This window comes from Procambarus clarkii, chromosome 8, assembly GCF_040958095.1.
Source record: "Procambarus clarkii isolate CNS0578487 chromosome 8, FALCON_Pclarkii_2.0, whole genome shotgun sequence".
Taxonomy (NCBI): Eukaryota; Metazoa; Arthropoda; class Malacostraca; order Decapoda; family Cambaridae; genus Procambarus; species Procambarus clarkii.
Window position 1 is genome coordinate 14,879,186 of NC_091157.1, and position 17,698 is coordinate 14,896,883.

The 17,698-nt window shown below is 48.0% G+C and overlaps 1 protein-coding gene across 1 annotated transcript in view; it reads right to left on the reverse strand.

Moving 5' to 3' along the window:
* LOC123759743 (G-protein coupled receptor GRL101) overlaps window positions 1–17,698 on the reverse strand; it is a 785,517-nt gene that overhangs the window by 57,755 nt on the left and 710,064 nt on the right. Inside the window, exon 26 of the mRNA XM_069319377.1 lies at window positions 10,767–10,990. Coding sequence (XP_069175478.1) covers window positions 10,767–10,990 — 224 coding nt within the window. The remainder of the gene's footprint in view (window positions 1–10,766; window positions 10,991–17,698) is intronic.

Here is a 17,698-nt window from a genome sequence, read left to right on the forward strand (position 1 = left end):
TAATCCTTAATGATAAAGTAGAGATCAATTACAATTAATAACTACATCCATAGGTAGTAAATGAAAGTTGCATTAATTAGACTAATTACAATTCATGGGAATATTTCTTAGCTATCTGCAGGCTTATCACTTTGGGGGTTCCGGCGGAGCACCCCCAATCCCGCGAGGGCCAGCGGGAGAAGGGGTTCCTTACTCTTACTAGCATGTAGACTGGGCAAAGGATTAGCTGCGGACAGCGGGACACTTGGGGACCGGCGCTGCACCCCCACCGCAGGCCAGCTGGCCGGACCCCCCCCCCCCCCCGAAGGGCGAGGCCCGCTGGTCGCAAGGAGGCCTCAGAGTGGCAGTGCAACAACGTCCCGGACGTAGTCAGCTGGGTGTTCCGGCTGGTTGCTGGACCTGCCGTTAACTCCGATGGCTAGCCCGTCAAGAGAGCCGAGTGGCCCTGTCAATTCTAAAGGTAAGAGGGCGTGGTCGGCTGAAGGCGAGCCTAGCTCTGCGAGGGCGGCGCGAATTAATCGCCCTGAAGAAGTGTTGCCTGTTCACTGGGCACGGGCCGGATAGAACTTGCCGGGGGGCGCTCGCTGGGCTAGGGTATGCGTGCGTCCTGCACTGCGCTTGCAGGATCCTAAGAGTGTTGATTCCTGACCATGTAAGCGATACCTGGTCCAGTCGGAGCGTGCGTCGATTTTTTGTCGCGTAGATCACCTCCCCCCGGGCTGAAAGATATAAGGCAGTAAGGGTGGGCAATGAACGCGCATGCATACTCATGAAAATTTGAACAGGCATGCACACTCACGCAAACATGAACACCCATGCTCACTCACGCAAACATGAACACGCCAGCACACTCACGCAAACATGAACATGCATGCATACTCACACGAACATGAACACGCATGCAAACTCACGCAAACATAAACACGCATGCACACACGCAAACAAGAACTAACACGCACGCCCATGCAAAAATGAACGCACATGCATACTCACGAAAACTTGAACTGGCATGGAAACTCACGCAAACATGAACACGCAATCTCACTCACGCAAACATTAACTCTCATGCACACTCACACAAACATGAACAGGCATGCCCCTTCACACAAACATGAACACGCATGTTCACTCACGCAACATGAACACGCTTGCACACACTTCCAAACATGAACAGGCATGCATACTCACGCAAACATGAAAACCTGTGCACACTCAAACATGAAAAGGCGTGCACACTCACTCATTCACGAATACCCATTCATACTCATGCAAACATGAACACGCATGCTCACTCACGCAAACATGAATACGCATGCTCACTCACGAAAACATGGACATGCATGTACACTCACGCTAACATGAAGATGCAAGATCACTCACGCAAACATCAACAAGCATGCACATTCACGCAAACATTAATACACATGCACATTCACGCAAACATAAACAAGCATGCACCATCACGCAAACATCAACACGCATGCACATTCACGTAAACATCAACACGCATGCACCATCATGCAAACTTCAACATGCATGAACACTCACGCAAACATCAACACGCATGCTTACTGAAGCAAACACGAACACGCATCCTCATCCTCACACACGTGCTCACTCACGCAAACATGAACAGGCAAGCTCACTCACGCAAACATGAACAAACACACACGCTAACGCAAACATGAACACGCTTGCACACTCATGCAAACATGAACCAATATGGACGCTCACGCAAACATGAACGCGCATACATACCCACAAAAACTTGAACAGGCATGCACACTACGCAAAAATGAACATGTATGCTCACTCACGCAAACATGAACACGCTTGTTCACTCAGGGAAACATGAACACGCATGCTCCGTCACGCCAACATGAACACGCTGTAACACCGTAAGGTGTTTGGTTTAGTTTTATTTTATTGCATACATAGAGATACATGATTCAGAGACAAGGATTTGAGAGGCGCCAGTTTGTCGACCTGAATCTCACACCTCTAAACGTTAATGACCTCAAATTGATCTGAGGTCAGCCATGAGAATTTCACCTTGCTTCCGCTAATCGGATAATTGTAGCCTGGTAGCCTTCAAACATGCCGACGTTTAAGGAGTGGTTTATTAGAGAGCCTCGGGCTTTTTACTTGTGGGCGGAGTTAGCTACTAGGTTGCCCAATATATACTGAGAGCATAGCAGAAGAGAAGCAATAGGAGACCAGCCAGCAGAGCAGAGCAGAGGCCAGCCGTCGAGATAGGTTGTCGCCGGACGGGGGGGTGACGCTGCCTGACAACTGCAGACTCTCCCCCCCCCCCTTCCCCCTCTATCCAGCTATAGGCTGACACTTGGTGAGTTGAACATTAAGGTGACTTGGTCGTGTTTACAAGTGTTGTGTAAGGATCAGGGGCAGTCACGTTGTAGGGTTCTCGAATTCTTGGATGATGACTCACTTTGCATATTAATCTTAAACATTTGAATTGCTTAAATTATGATATTTATGTGAAATATAATTGATGAATTTATTATTTAAATTGTCTTTAATTTTGTTCCCTAGAGTTTTTGAGTTGAGGTGAGAAAGCCTCTGCGGTTACTGGGTTCATGATTTTAATGAGTACATGATATAGATGGAACAGACTAATAATGACCTCGTGTTAACATCTTTGAGAATTTGGTGATACAGACAAGTTCCATCCCTTGTCTTGTATGTAATGGTCTAGAATGGATGGTGGCAGCATTTTTTCTTCTATTATCTACTCTTCTACTTCTACTATCTACTTCTACCTATCTACTCCTCTCCCTCCACCCTTCTCTAACCTCTCACTTTCAGTTGACGGCCCTCCTCGCTCCTCCGACCTCTCTACCTCTCTCACCCCAAACCCTCACTAATTACCTCATTATTCATCTCTTTCCTTTCGTTTCTCTTATACGTTTGTGGCAGTGAAATGTGTTCTAGAGTTCTATCTAGAGTTTCGGGTAGCTGATCAAGTTACGGCGCCTTGTAGTCCCCGCACCTAGGTAGTCAAATACCTAGGTTACAAGGTGTTGAACGAGAGAGGCTACCGTAGGAACTCTGGGAGTGCTCTAGAATAGTTAGCTAACTGAGGACGGGATAACGGACTAGAGAGAGCTGGTTCCCCCGACCTCGTTAGTTAACTGGGGGGTGGAATAATGGACAAGAGAGAGCCATTTCCCCAACCCCCCGTTACAACGCATGCACACTCACGCAAACATGAACACGCGTGCTCATTCACGCAAACATGACCATGCATGCATACTCACGCAAACATAAACACACATGCTCACTCACGCAAACATGAACAGGCATGCACACTCACGCAAACATGAACACGCATTCTCACTCATGCAAACATGAAAAACACTCACGCTCACGCAAACATGAATAAACACACAGGCTCACGCAAACACAAATAGGCATGCTCATTCCCGCAAATATGAACACGTAAGCGCACTCACGCAAACATGAAAACGCGTACACACACACGCAAACATGAACAAACATGCACACTCACGCAAACATGAACAAACATGCACACTCACGCAAACATGAAATAGCATGCACATTCACGCAAACATGAACACGCATACACTGCCACGCAAACATGAATATGCATGCACACTTACGAAAACATGAACACGCATGCATTGATACACAAATATGAACACGAATTCACACTCACACAAAGATGAACACGCATGCACACACGCAAACATAAACACGCATGCAAACTCATGCAAACTTGAACACGCATAGCCTGTCTTTATCTACCCTATCAATTCCCTTGAGAATCTTGAATGTGGTGATCATTTCCCCCCTAACTCTTCTGTCTTCCAGCGAAGTGAGGTTTAATTCCCGAGGAGAGACTACGGGAATTTAACCTCTCTTCGCTGGAAGACAGAAGAGTTAGGGGGGACATGATCACCACATTCAAGATTCTCAAGAGAATTGATAGGGTAGATAAAGACAAGCTATTTAACACAAGAGGCACACGCACTAGGGGAATCAGGTGGAAACTGAGCGCCCAAATGAGCCACAGGGATATTAGAAAGAACTTTTTTAGTGTCAGAGTGGTTGACAAATGGAATGCATTAGGAGGTGATGTAGTGGAGGCTGACTCCATACACAGTTTCAAGTGTAGATATGATAGAGCCCAATAGGCTCAGGAACCTGTACACCTGTTGATTGACGGTTGAAAGGCGGGACCAAAGAGCCAGAGCTCAACCCCCGCAAGCACAACTAGGTGAGTACAACTAGGTGAGTACGCGTGCTCTTCACGCAAACATGACCACGCATGCATTCTCACGCTAACATGAACACGCATGATCACTTACGCAAACATGTACACGCATGCTCACTCACGCAAATATGAACATGCATGCTCACTCACGCAAATATGAACATGCATGCTCACTCACGCTAACTATGACACGCATGCAAACTCACGCTAACATGAACACATGCATGATCACTCACGCAAACACGAACACACGTGCTCACTCACGCAAACATGAACAGGTAAGCACACTCACGCAAACCTGAACTAACACGCACACTAACGCAAACATGAACACGCATGCACACTCACACAAACATGAACCAATACGAACGCTCACGCAAACATGAACGCGCATACATACCCACGAAAACTTAAACAGGCATGCACATCCACGCAAACATGAACACGCTTGTTCACTCAGACAAACATGAACACGTATGCTCACTCACGCAAACATGAACACGCATCCACACTCACGCAAACATGAACAGGCCATTCACACGCACGCAGACATGAACACGCATGTTCACTCACACAAACATGAACACCCATGCACACTCACTCTAACATGAACACGCATGCACACTCACGCAAACATGAACACGTATGCATACTTACACGAACATGAACAAGCATGCACACACGCAAAAAATGAACACGCATGCACACTCACGCAAACACGAAGATGTATGCACACACACGCAAATATGAACATGCATGCACACTCACACAAAGATGAAAATGCATGCACATTCACGCAAACTTGAACACGCACACTCACTTACACAAACATGGACACGCGTGCACACTCACGCAATCGTGAACACGCACGGAAACATGAAATTGCATGCTCATTCACGCAAACACGAACACACGTGCTCACTCACGCAAACATGAACAGGTAAGCACACTCACGCAAACGTGAACTTATACGCACGCTAACGCAAACATGAACACGCATGCACACTCACGCAAATATGATCCAACACGCTTGCTCACACAAACATGAACGCCCATGCATACTCATGAAAACATGAACCGGCATGCAGACTCACGCAAACATGAACACGATGCTCACTCACACAAACATGAACACGCATACAACTCGCGCAACATGAACGCGTATGCACACTCTGGCAAACATGAACAGGCATACATACTCACGCAAACATGAACACGCATGCTCATTCACGCAAACATGAACACGCATGAACACTCACGCAAACATGAACACGCGTGCTCATTCACGCAAACCTGAACACACACATGCTCACTCATGCAAACATGAACAGGCATGCACACTCACGCAAACATGAACACGCATGCTCACTCACTCAAACTTGGAAAAATACGCACGTTCACGCAAACAGGAACAAACACGCAGGCTCATGCAAACATTAACAGGCATGCTCACTCCCGCAAATTTGAATACACATGCACACTCACGCAAACATGAAAAAAGCGTGCACACCCACGCAAACATGAATACGCTTGCACACACTTGCAAACATGAACAGGCATGCATACTCACGCAAACCTGAAAACACGTACACACTCACTCAAACATGAACAGGCGTGCAACACTCACTCAGTCATGAAAACCCATTCATACTCATGCAAACATGAACACGCATGCTCACTCACACAAACATGAACTCGCATCATCACTCACGCAAAGATGAACACGCATGCACACTCACGCTAATATGAACATGTATGATCACTCATGCAAACATGAACACGCATGCACACTCACGTAAACATGAACATGCATGCTCACTTACACAAACATGGACACGCGTGCACACTCACGCAAACATGAACACGCACGCAAACATGAACATGCATGCTCACTCACGCAAACACGAACACACGTGTTTGGGAGTGCAGTGGGAGGAAGAAATTAGAGGAAAAACAGTGCAAGATATGATGAACCAAGTCATATGGAAATGCAAGGAGGCTGAAGAGAGATTTATTCCAACAGTAAAGGAAAAAAGCAGGAGGGAATATAATAACCCATGGTTTAATAGAGTGTCAGGAAGCACAAGTGAGAAGCAGGAGGGAGTGGAGGAAGTACAGAAGACAAAGGACAGAGGACAACAAGATTAGATGTAACAGAGCTAGGAACGATTACATTAACATAAGACGAGTGTCGGAAAGAAATTATGAGAATGATATTCCAATCAAAGCGAAAAAGCAACCTAAATTACTACATAGTCATGTAAGAAGGAAGATGTCGGTAAATGACCAAGTGACAAGACTGAGGAAAACAGAAGGGGCATATACAGAAAGCGACAAGGAAATCTGCGAGGTACTGAATGCAAGTTTCCATGGAGTGTTCACAACCGAGCCTGAGCAGCTCCCATTGTTAGAAGCGATTACCCTAGATGAAAGTCTATCAGATATAGAGGTGACAGCAGAGGAGGTAATGAATCAGTTGACAACACTGGATGCAAATAAAGCTGTTGGACCAGACAAAGTATCACCGTGGATACTAAAAGAGGCAGCGCAGGCTCGCAGCGTGCCTCTGGCAATGATCTTTAATGAGTCACTTATGTCGGGAGAATTGCCCAGTTGCTGGAAGGAGGCAAATGTCGTACCGATTTTCAAGAAAGGTAATAGGGAGGAGGCACTTAACTACAGACCCGTATCACTGACAAGCATCCCCTGCAAAATACTTGAAAGAATAATTAGGCTAAGACTTATTGAGCACCTGGAGAGCATTGGATTTGTAAACAAGCACCAACATGGGTTCTGGACAGAGAAATCATGCCTAACAAATCTTTTAGAATTCTATGACAAAGTAGCAAGGATAAGGCAGGACAGAAAAGGCTGGGCAGACTGCATATTTCTTGACTGCCAAAAGGCCTTTGATACGGTACCGCACATGAGACTGCTTTACAAACTTGAGAGGCAGGTAGGAGTAAGCGGAAAGGCCCTAGCATGGGTGAGGAACTACCTAATAGGAAGGAGCCAGAGGGTAATGGTAAGGGGCGAGAAGTCGGACTGGCGAACAGTAACAAGTGGAGTACCTCAAGGATCGGTGCTGGGCACAATCCTCTTTCTAATTTACGTAAATGATATGTTTACAGGAGTGGAATCATACATGTCAATGTTTGCGGATGACGCAAAATTAATGAGAAGAGTTGTGACATGAGGATTGTAGGATCTTCCAAGAGGACCTAAACAGGTTGCAGAGATGATCAGGGAAATAGCTACTGGAGTTCAACACCAGTAAATGTAAGGTTATGGAAATGGGATCAGGTGATAGACGACCAAAGGGACAGTACACAATGAAGGGGAACTGCCTACCTGTAACGATTCGAGAAAGAGATCTAGGAGTGGATGTGACACCTAATCTAACTCCTGAGGCACATATAAATAGGATAACGACAGCAGCGTACTCTATACTGGCGAAAATTAGAACTTCATTCAGAAACCTAAATGAGGAGGCTTTTAGGGAGCTTTACACAGCCTACGTGAGACCCGTCTTAGAGTATGCCGCGCCATCATGGAGCCCCCACCTGAAGAAACACATAAGGAAACTGGAAAAGGTTCAGAGGTTTGCGACGAGGCTTGTCCCAGAGTTACGAGGGATGGGATATGAAGAACGTCTGAGGGAACTGAACCTTACGGCACTAGAGAAAAGAAGAGAGAGGAGATATGATAGGAACATATAAAATACTCAGGGGAATTGACAAAGTGGGAATAGATGAAATGTTCAAACGTAATAATAACAGAACGAGGGACATGGGAGGAAACTGGAAACTCAGAAGAGTCACAGAGATGTTAGGAAGTTTTCTTTTAGCATGAGAGTAGTGGAAAAATGGAATGCACTTGGGAAACAGGTTGTGGAAACAAACTCTATTCATACTTTTAAAATTAGGTATGATAGGGAAATGGGACAGGAGTCATTGCTGTAAACAACCGATGGCTGGAATGGCGGGATCCAAGAGCCAAAGCTCGATCCTGCAAGCACAAATAAGTGAGTACAAGTAGGTGAGTACACGTGCTCACTCACGAAAACATGAACAGGTAAGCACACTCACGCAAACCTGAACTAACATACACGCTAACGCAAACATGAACACGCATGCACACTCTGGCAAATATGAACCAACACGCACGCTCACGCAAACAGGAATGCGCATGCAGACTCACGCAAACATGAACACGCATACACACTCGCGCAACATGAACAAACATGTACACTCTTGCAAACATGAACACGCACGCACACCCGCAAAAAGGAACACGCATGCACACACGCAAACATGAACACACATGCACACTCACGCAAACTTGAACACGCATGCACACACATGCAAACATGAAGAAGCATGTACACTCACGCAAGCATGAAATAACATTCACACTCACGCTAACATCAACACACATGTACACTCATGCAAACATGAACACGCATGTTCATTCATGCAAACATGAACACGCTTGCTCACTCACGCAAACATGAACACACGTGTTCACTCACGCAAACATGAACAAACCCGCACGCTAACGCAAACACGAACATGCATGCACACTCGTGCAAACATGAACCAACACGCACGCTCACGCAAACATGAACGCGCATGCATACTCACGAAAACTTGAACAAGCATGCACACTCACGCAAACATGAACACGATGCTCACTCACGCAAACATGAACACGCATACACACTCGCGCAACATGAACACGTATGCACACTCTTGCAAACATGAATAGGCATACATACTCATGCAAACATAAAACACGCATGCTCATTCACGCAAACATGAACACTCATGCACATTCACGCAAACCTGAACATACATGCTCACTTACGCAAACATGAACAGGCATGCACACTCACGCAAACATAAACACGCATGCTCACTCACGCAAACATGGACAAACACGCACGTTCACGCAAACAGGAACAAACACGCAGGCTCATGCAAGCATTAACAGGCATGCTCACTCCCGCAAATTTGAATACGCCTGCACACTCACGCAAACATGAAAAAGCGTGCACACTCACGCAAACATGCACAAGCATGCACACTCACGCAAACATGAACAGGCATGCACACTCACGCAAACATGAAATAGCATGCACATTCACGCAAACATGAAAACACATGCACACTCACTCAAACATGAACAAGCATGCACATTCACGCAAACATGAACATGCATGTACTCTCACGCAAACATGAACATGCATGCACCCACGCAGACATGAAGATGCATGCACACTCACGCAAACATGAACCAGCATGTACACTCAGCAAACATGAAATAACATTCACACTCACGCAAACATCAACACGCATGAACACTCACGCAAACATGAAATAGCATGCACATTCACGCAAACATGAAAACACATGCACACTCACTCAAACATGAACAAGCATGCACATTCACGCAAACATGAACATGCATGTACTCTCACGCAAACATGAACATGCATGCACCCACGCAAACATGAAGATGCATGCACACTCACGCAAACATGAACCAGCATGTACACTCATGCAAACATGAAATAACATTCACACTCACGCAAACATCAACACGCATGAACACTCACGCAAACATTAACACTCATGCACACTCATGCAAACATAAACACTCATGCACACTCACGTAAACATAAACACGCATGCACACTCACGCAAACATAAACACGCATGCACACTCACGCAAACATGAAGATGCATGCTCATTCATGCAAACATAAACCAACACGCACACTCACGCAAACATGAACAAACACCAACGCTCAGCCAAACATGAATATACATGCACACGCACGTATGAAAAGACGGGAACTATCAGGAGAAAGCGCCAAGCCATTACGATTATGTAGCACTTGGAAGGGGTCAGGATAAGTATTTGGGATAGGACGGGAGGATGGAATGGTGCCAAAACCACTTGAACGGTTGGGGATCGAACACCGACTTGCATGAAGCTATAATGTCGCTTTACCGTCCAGCCAAAGTGAGAGGGATGGTGACAAAACACAGGGAGAGGGACCATTACCCTGGGAGGGATGGTGACACCATATAATGAGGGGGGACCATTACCCTGGGAGGGATGGTGACACCATACAGGGAGGGGGGGAACATTACCCTGGGAGGGATGGTGACACCATACAGGGAGGGGGGGAACATTACCCTGGGAGGGATGGTGACACCATACAGGGAGGGGGGACCATTACCCTGGGAGGGATGGTGACACCATACAGGGAGGGGGGGAACATTACCCTGGGAGGGATGGTGACACCATACAGGGAGGGGGGACCATTACCCTGGGAGGGATGGTGACACCATACAGGGAGGGGGGAACATTACCCTGGGAGGGATGGTGACACCATACAGGGAGGGGGGACCATTACCCTGGGAGGGATGGTGACACCATACAGGGAGGGGGACCATTACCCTGGGAGGGATGGTGACACCATACAGGGAGGGGGGACCATTACCCTGGGAGGGATGGTGACACCACACAGGGAGGCGATGCCTAGGAAGATTATAGGGAGCCAGCAGGCGGCGTCCGTAGCCACAATCAGTGACATCCTCTTGGCCATGGCGCCGTGGCCGTTACGGGCGTCCGTGTCCGTGCGTGCCGCAGAGTGCGTGTCCCGGGCAGCCACGTACATCAGCACGTAGCTCACGGCCATCACTCCAAACGACACCAAGTTCACAACTGTAAAAGACAGGAAATGATAATCCACGACCAATAATTCAATACATACTTAACACATTATATATTTTTTCTCCATTTTCATCAACATCACCCTGGGAGGGATGGTGTATGTTCAGGGCTTCTCAGACACCAGCCCTGACGGACGCCATCACCATTACCGCCACAGAGATGGGATTAAATTCTCCCTCATACTCTCTAGCTCAGAGAGGTGGGGTGAATCCCTTACCGAGGGATTTTAAAGGTTATATTTTTGTTGGGAATAGATCTATGCTGAAAACATCTCTTGGTGTATTACAAACAATACATATGAGGCAGAGAATTGACAACATATCTCAAACACATCTATACACGAACAAGATAAATTCCCTTAATTCCTTGACTCGCATTGTATTAATATCATCAAAATAGATCACGAAACAGTGGGTAATAAGCAGATGATGAGTCACAATGACCTGGTTGAAGATATGATGATCAAACTACACATCAGTCGATGAGGAGACGATGACGATTTGTTCTGTTCTGTACCATTATCAAGTGACACCATTATTAAATGGTTCATTATTAAATGGACCATAGACAATAGTCCATTATTAAAGCAATTAACACTGAAAAGCATCACTGAAAGTACTAAGGGTGTGGGTAACGATGTGTATCAGTGCTATACCGACGGTTCTGTAGAAGAAGGTAGATGATGTACCGGATGCGCATCAAATATATTTGAACAATCTTTTCTCGTACATATAGCAATGAAGCGCATCAATGATTGGGCAAGTACAACTCAAACCGAACTTGCAGGCATATACCTTGCCACTGAATTTTTAAAAGACAAAGGCAGTGGACTTATATACTGTGACTCGCAGAGTGCACTCCTGGCATTGAACTCACACAGTAGTGACACCCAGAAAATAGTCAGTGATATTCGAATGAATGATTTTGCTGCTAAAGAAAACAGATTTGAAATAAAATTCCGATGGATACCATCACATGTTGGCATCTCAAGGCATGACACTGCTGATATGTTTGCCAAGACAGCCTGATGAAAACCAGTGGTAGAAATTGATATGGGTGTTTCATTAGCAGTGACAAAGAGAATACTTAAACAAATATCTAATGAAAATCTCACCGACCTAACTATTTCACAAAGACCTGAAAGTTGTAGCATTAAATATTATGATAGATATCGTGAGGATATCTATCCCCATATGTCCCATTCACATATGGGACTAATAGAGCAAGAACTCGGCAAAATGATGTTATAGTTGCCAGAATACGCCTGGGATATAGACGTATCTGGCCGCTTTCTCAAACCCAGATGTCGAGTAAACAATGTGTCAACTTGTGAAAAAGAAAACATGCACTCCCTTGAACATTATATTGTAGAATGTCCCATATCGACTGACTTTCGCCCACCTGGGCTGAGGTGTGCTTAACTCTGTAACTACTATATGAATACTGGAACACTTGCTGATATATTGGACTTGTACCCCAAGATTGACCATGTAATGTATCAATTATACAACATATGTATGTGATGTAACTATGGGAGTCCCACCTGAGCTGCCGTAGGGTGCAGACGTGTCGTCTGACCCCTCCGGCAGTTTGGGGAGGTTGCAGTTTTTGCCAGCAGGGGGTGGGTGTCTCTACCCTCCCTGCTGTCCCTGCCTGGTGTTGACGTGGCGCTTTTACGATGAGCGGCCATCTTCCCGCTGTTGAGAGGGTAAACTCCGTGGGTTTGGAGTTTACCTGCCGTGCAGGGTATCCTCTCATTGAGCAGGTCATGTGTGAGGTGCTACATGTACCGGTCGAGGAGGTCTACGGGGTTGAGCTGGTGACTGCTCGCCGAGTGATTATCAAGTTTGTGGGTGAGGAGGTGTACCGTGGATTTCTCCGGCGGTCCGAGGGCCGTACCTTGAAGTTGTTGGATGGCACTGGATCAGTGGCCATATCTGATCGGAGTGGTGCCGTGACGTATGTGAGCGTCCATGGGGCCCCCATGGAATTCCCTGAGTCCCTTCTCCGGCGTTTCTTCCAGAGATTTGGCTCCGTCGTCAGTGTGAGGATGCACAAGCTGTCTTCTGGAAAATATGCGGGGTTGAAGACGAACATTCGTACCTTCAGGATGCGCCTGAGGTCGGACATTCCATCCTCTGTCCGACTTTTAGGGTACTACGTGCGGGTGTATTATGCCCGGCAACCCCGTACTTGTTTCCGGTGTGGCATGTTGGGGCATCAGGCTGCCGGATGTACTGCGGATCCGGTTGCTCCAGTCAACTTGTTCTGGGAAGAAGATTTCCCACTGCTCCCTCTGGAGGAGGTCTCCGGGGATGAAGAGGTGAGCGTTCAGTTAGCGGATGCGGCTCCCCCTACGTCGCCGGACCTTCCTCGGGTTGTTACAGACTCTCCTCTGGGTCTTGCAGTGCCATCGGATGGTCTACGTGCTCCTGTCACTGTCTCCGCTGCTCCTGAAGGCCTTCCTAGTGATCATTGTGACGCGCCGCCGCCTTCTCCCTCGTCTTCGGCTGCTGCGCCTGGCCCTGTGTTCTCGCCTCGGGTCCCGGATGTGCTGGGTGCTGGGGTGGCTGCGGAGCCTCCTGCTGTGTGTTGGCCGGTTTCCTCTGTGGTGGAGGCTGCTGCCGTTCTGCGTCGGGCGTCGGTTCGTCCAGCTGGTGGGATCCGTGTTTTTGGGTCCGCTTCCGGCTCTGACGATCTCCGGCCGGAGCTCAAGCGTTCCAGGCGTTCGTCGTCTGCCTGGGCCGATGTTGGGGAATTCGGTGACTGTGGGTCCTTGGGAGTTGACGGTGTGGAACCGGATGTGTCGCTGTCTCCACGGTTGGTGGCGGCAGAGGTTCATGTGCCTGCTGATGCTGGTGCCCAGGTCTCGGGGGTGCCTTCCGTTCCTTCTCCGCCTGGGGATTCTCCGCAGTGGGAGGTGGTGGCTCCCGCTCCCAGGGATGGTGTGGTTGTTGGTGCTTGGCGTGGCCTGGTTGTGACATTACGGAAGGATGCGCGCCGCCCTGGTTCCCTGCAGTCGTCTGGTGGTGTGCCCGTGGCTGCTGGTGCCCCGGTGGTGGTGTCCTATGTCCAGCCCCCTCTTGTGAGGGTGTGTGTTGGGGACCTGGGGGACATGTTGCCGGCGTTGGTGATGCCGCCGGGTCACTGGTCGGCGATTGCTGAGTTACTGCTGAATGACGAGCCGGGGGAATTTCATGGTGGGGGTGTTCCCTTGATGTGGGGGATTGTGGCAGTTACTCGCATCAGGAGTGATACCATTTGGGTCCCCTGCTTGCGAGTGTTTGTAGCTAGGGTTCCGGATGACATGGCGTCCCCGGTGGGTGTACGAGACCCTTGGGGGTGGTTACGTTGGGAGGCGTTCAATGTGCGTTTCCCCCGGGCTTTGTTCCCGGGCAAGTATGTCCGCTGATTGGCCGGTGTTTTGCAGAGTGTGTATTCTCTTCATGTATTACCTTGTTGTATTGTGTTTTCTTTTAATTTTCCCTTTGTTTATATTTATGATTTGTTTGTGTGTGCATTGTCTTGTGTTATGTTTCATTTTCTAAATTTTGATGTGTTTTGTTGTCGGTCCTTCTGGCCGGTGTTTGTTTGTTTTGTTTATTTGCTTACATTGTATTGCTTGTTTGTTATTGTTTTTGTTCTTTAATTTGTCTTGATGTATGCTGTTCCTCCATTTTTGCTAATTATTGTCCTGTGCTGTCGGTCCTTCTGGCCGGTAGCTTCTGTATTTTGTTTTTGTTTTCTCTGATATTTTATTGTATTTATTGTCTTTATCTTGCATGCTTGCATGTAAAAAAAAAAAAAAAAAAAAAAAATGAATACTGGAACACTTGCTGATATATTGGACTTGTACCCCAAGATTGACCATGTAATGTATCAATTATACAACATATGTATGTGATGTAACTATATACAAAACACGAAAACAATGGGTATAAATTGGGTATGAAAAACATAAGAATGGAAGTAACTGCAGAAGGCCTATTGGCCCATACTTCCTCTTGCTGCTTCTATGTTGTTCGGGGTCTTGAAGTGGGTAGAATATAGTTGTGCATTAATTGGTTGTTGATTGCTGGTGTTGACTTTTTGATTTGTAGTGCCTCGCAGATGTTGAGTCTCCTTCTATCTCTGTATTTATCGATGATTTCTGTGTTGGGTACCGCCGGGTACTCCTCCTTGTAATTAAACAACATACCAACATATACTCTGAAAAGTTTCCCGCTTGCAAGGAGCACCTCACCAGTTCTCATGTGATGTCGTTCTGTCGTTACATTTCTCTGGTGACGGTCTGGTTGTGAGAAGAGATTATATGTTCCTTGATGGAGCCCTGTTGTTTGTGCATAGTTAATCGCCTAGAAAGAAACGTTGTTGTCTTGCCTATATTCTGAGTTCTTTGGGGCTTAGAGTCTCCAAGCGGGCATGTGAAGGCATAGACGACGTTGGTTTCTTTCAGGGCGTTCTGTTTGGTGTCTGGGGAGTTTTTTATGAGTAGGTTGGCCGTCTTTTGGTTTTTGTAGAAGTTGTCAATTGTATTTTTTTATTTTTGTCTGTAGGGATAACGTTCCTATCAATAATATCTTTCACGACCATTTTCTCCGCGTTATGAGCCGTCGAAAAGAAGTTCCTGTAAAACAGTGTAATAGGGGGGGGGGGGGGGGGCAAGTGTTGTGTTGGTTGACTCTTCAGACGCTGTATGGCGTTTCACCTTTCTTTTTATGTCGCCTTCAACAAAACAGTTAGAGAAGCCATCTCTGTCCGAGCTTGGAGAGATGAGGAGGGTGGGTAGGGACATGTGGGGCAGGAGGAGGGGAAAGATGAGAGGGAAGAGGGGGGTGGGTGGAGAGAGGGACTACCCCGGGTACCGCCGGGTACTCCTCCTTGTAATTAAACAACATACCAACATATACTCTGAAAAGTTTCCCGCTTGCAAGGAGCACCTCACCAGTTCTCATGTGATGTTTACACTTCCCCCTCACTCCCCCACACTCCTCCTCACTCCCTCACACTCCCCCTTACTCCCTCACACTTTCCCTCACACTCCCCCTCACACTCCCCCTCACACTCTCCCCTCACTCCCTCACACTCTCCCCTCGTTTCCTGACATTCCCCCCCTAACTCCCTCACACTTACTCTCACTCCCCCTCGCTCCATCACACTCACCCTCACATTCCCCCACTCACACTCACCCTCACTCCCTTACTCCCCCTCACTTCCTCACACTCACCCTCACTCCCTTACTCACCCTCACACTCACTCTCACTCCCTCACACTCACCCTTCTCTCCCTCACACTAACCTTCACTCCCTCATACTTCCCCTCTCTCCCTCACACTCAACCTCACTCCCTCACACTACCCCCCAAAAACACACCCCCTCACTTCCTCACCCTGACCCTCACTCCCTCACACTCCCCCTTCTCTCCCTCACACTAACCCTCACTCTGTCACACTCACCTCTCACTCCCTCACACTTAACCTCACACTAACTTACCCTTTCACTCCATCACACTCATTCACACTCTGCCCTCACTCCCTCACACTGATCCTCACACTTCCCCTCACTCCCTCACACTCAACCTCACTCCCTCACACTCCCCCTCACTCCCTCACACTACCCCCCCACACCCCCCCTCACTCCCTCACCCTGACCCTCACTCCCTCACACTCTCCCGTCACTCCCTCACACTAACCCTCACTCTGTCACACTCACCTCTCACTCCCTCACACTCAACCTCAAACTAACTCACCCTCTCACTCCCTCACACTCCTTCACACTCCTCCCTCACTCCCTCACACTCACCCTCACTCCTCTCACATTCCTCTTACTCCCTCACACTCAGCCTCTCACACTTCGCCCTCAAACTCATCCTCACTCCCTCACACTCTCTCTCACTCCCTCACACTCAACGCCTCACACTCCCCCCTCATACTCACCCATCACTCCCTCACTCACCCTCACGCACTCACCCTCACTTCCCCACACTCACCCTCACACCCCCCCTCACACTCACCCCTCACTCACCCTCACACTCCCCCTCACTTCCTCACGCTCACCCTCACTCCCTCACATTCCCCTTTATTCCCTCACATTTAACCCCTCCCTCACACTCCCTCTCACTCCATCACACTCCGGCCTCTCTCCCTCAAACTCATCCTTACTCCCTCACACTCCTCCCCTCACTTCCTCACAATCACCCTCACTCTCTCACACTCCCCCTTCTCTCCCTCACGCTAACCCTCACTCCCTCACACTCACATTCACACTAACTCATCCTCTTTCTCCCTCACACTCCCCCTTACTCCTTCACACTCCGCCCTCACTCCCTCATACTTCCCCTCACTCCTTCACACTCCGCCCTCACCCCCTCACACTCACCCTCACTCCCTCACACTCCCCCTCACTTCATCACACTCACCCCTCACTCCCTCACACTCCCTCACATCACCCTCATTCCCTCACACTCCCCCTTACTCCCTTACACTCACTCTTACTCCCTCACACTCACCCTCACTCCCTCACACTTCCCCCTCACCCTCATTCCCTCACACTCCCCCTCACTCCCTCACACTCACCCCTCACTCCCTCACACTGCCACCTCACTCCCTCACACTCGCCCTCACTCCCTCACACTCCCCCTCACTCACCCTCACACTTCCACCTCACTCCCTCACACTCACCCTAACTCCCTCACATTTCC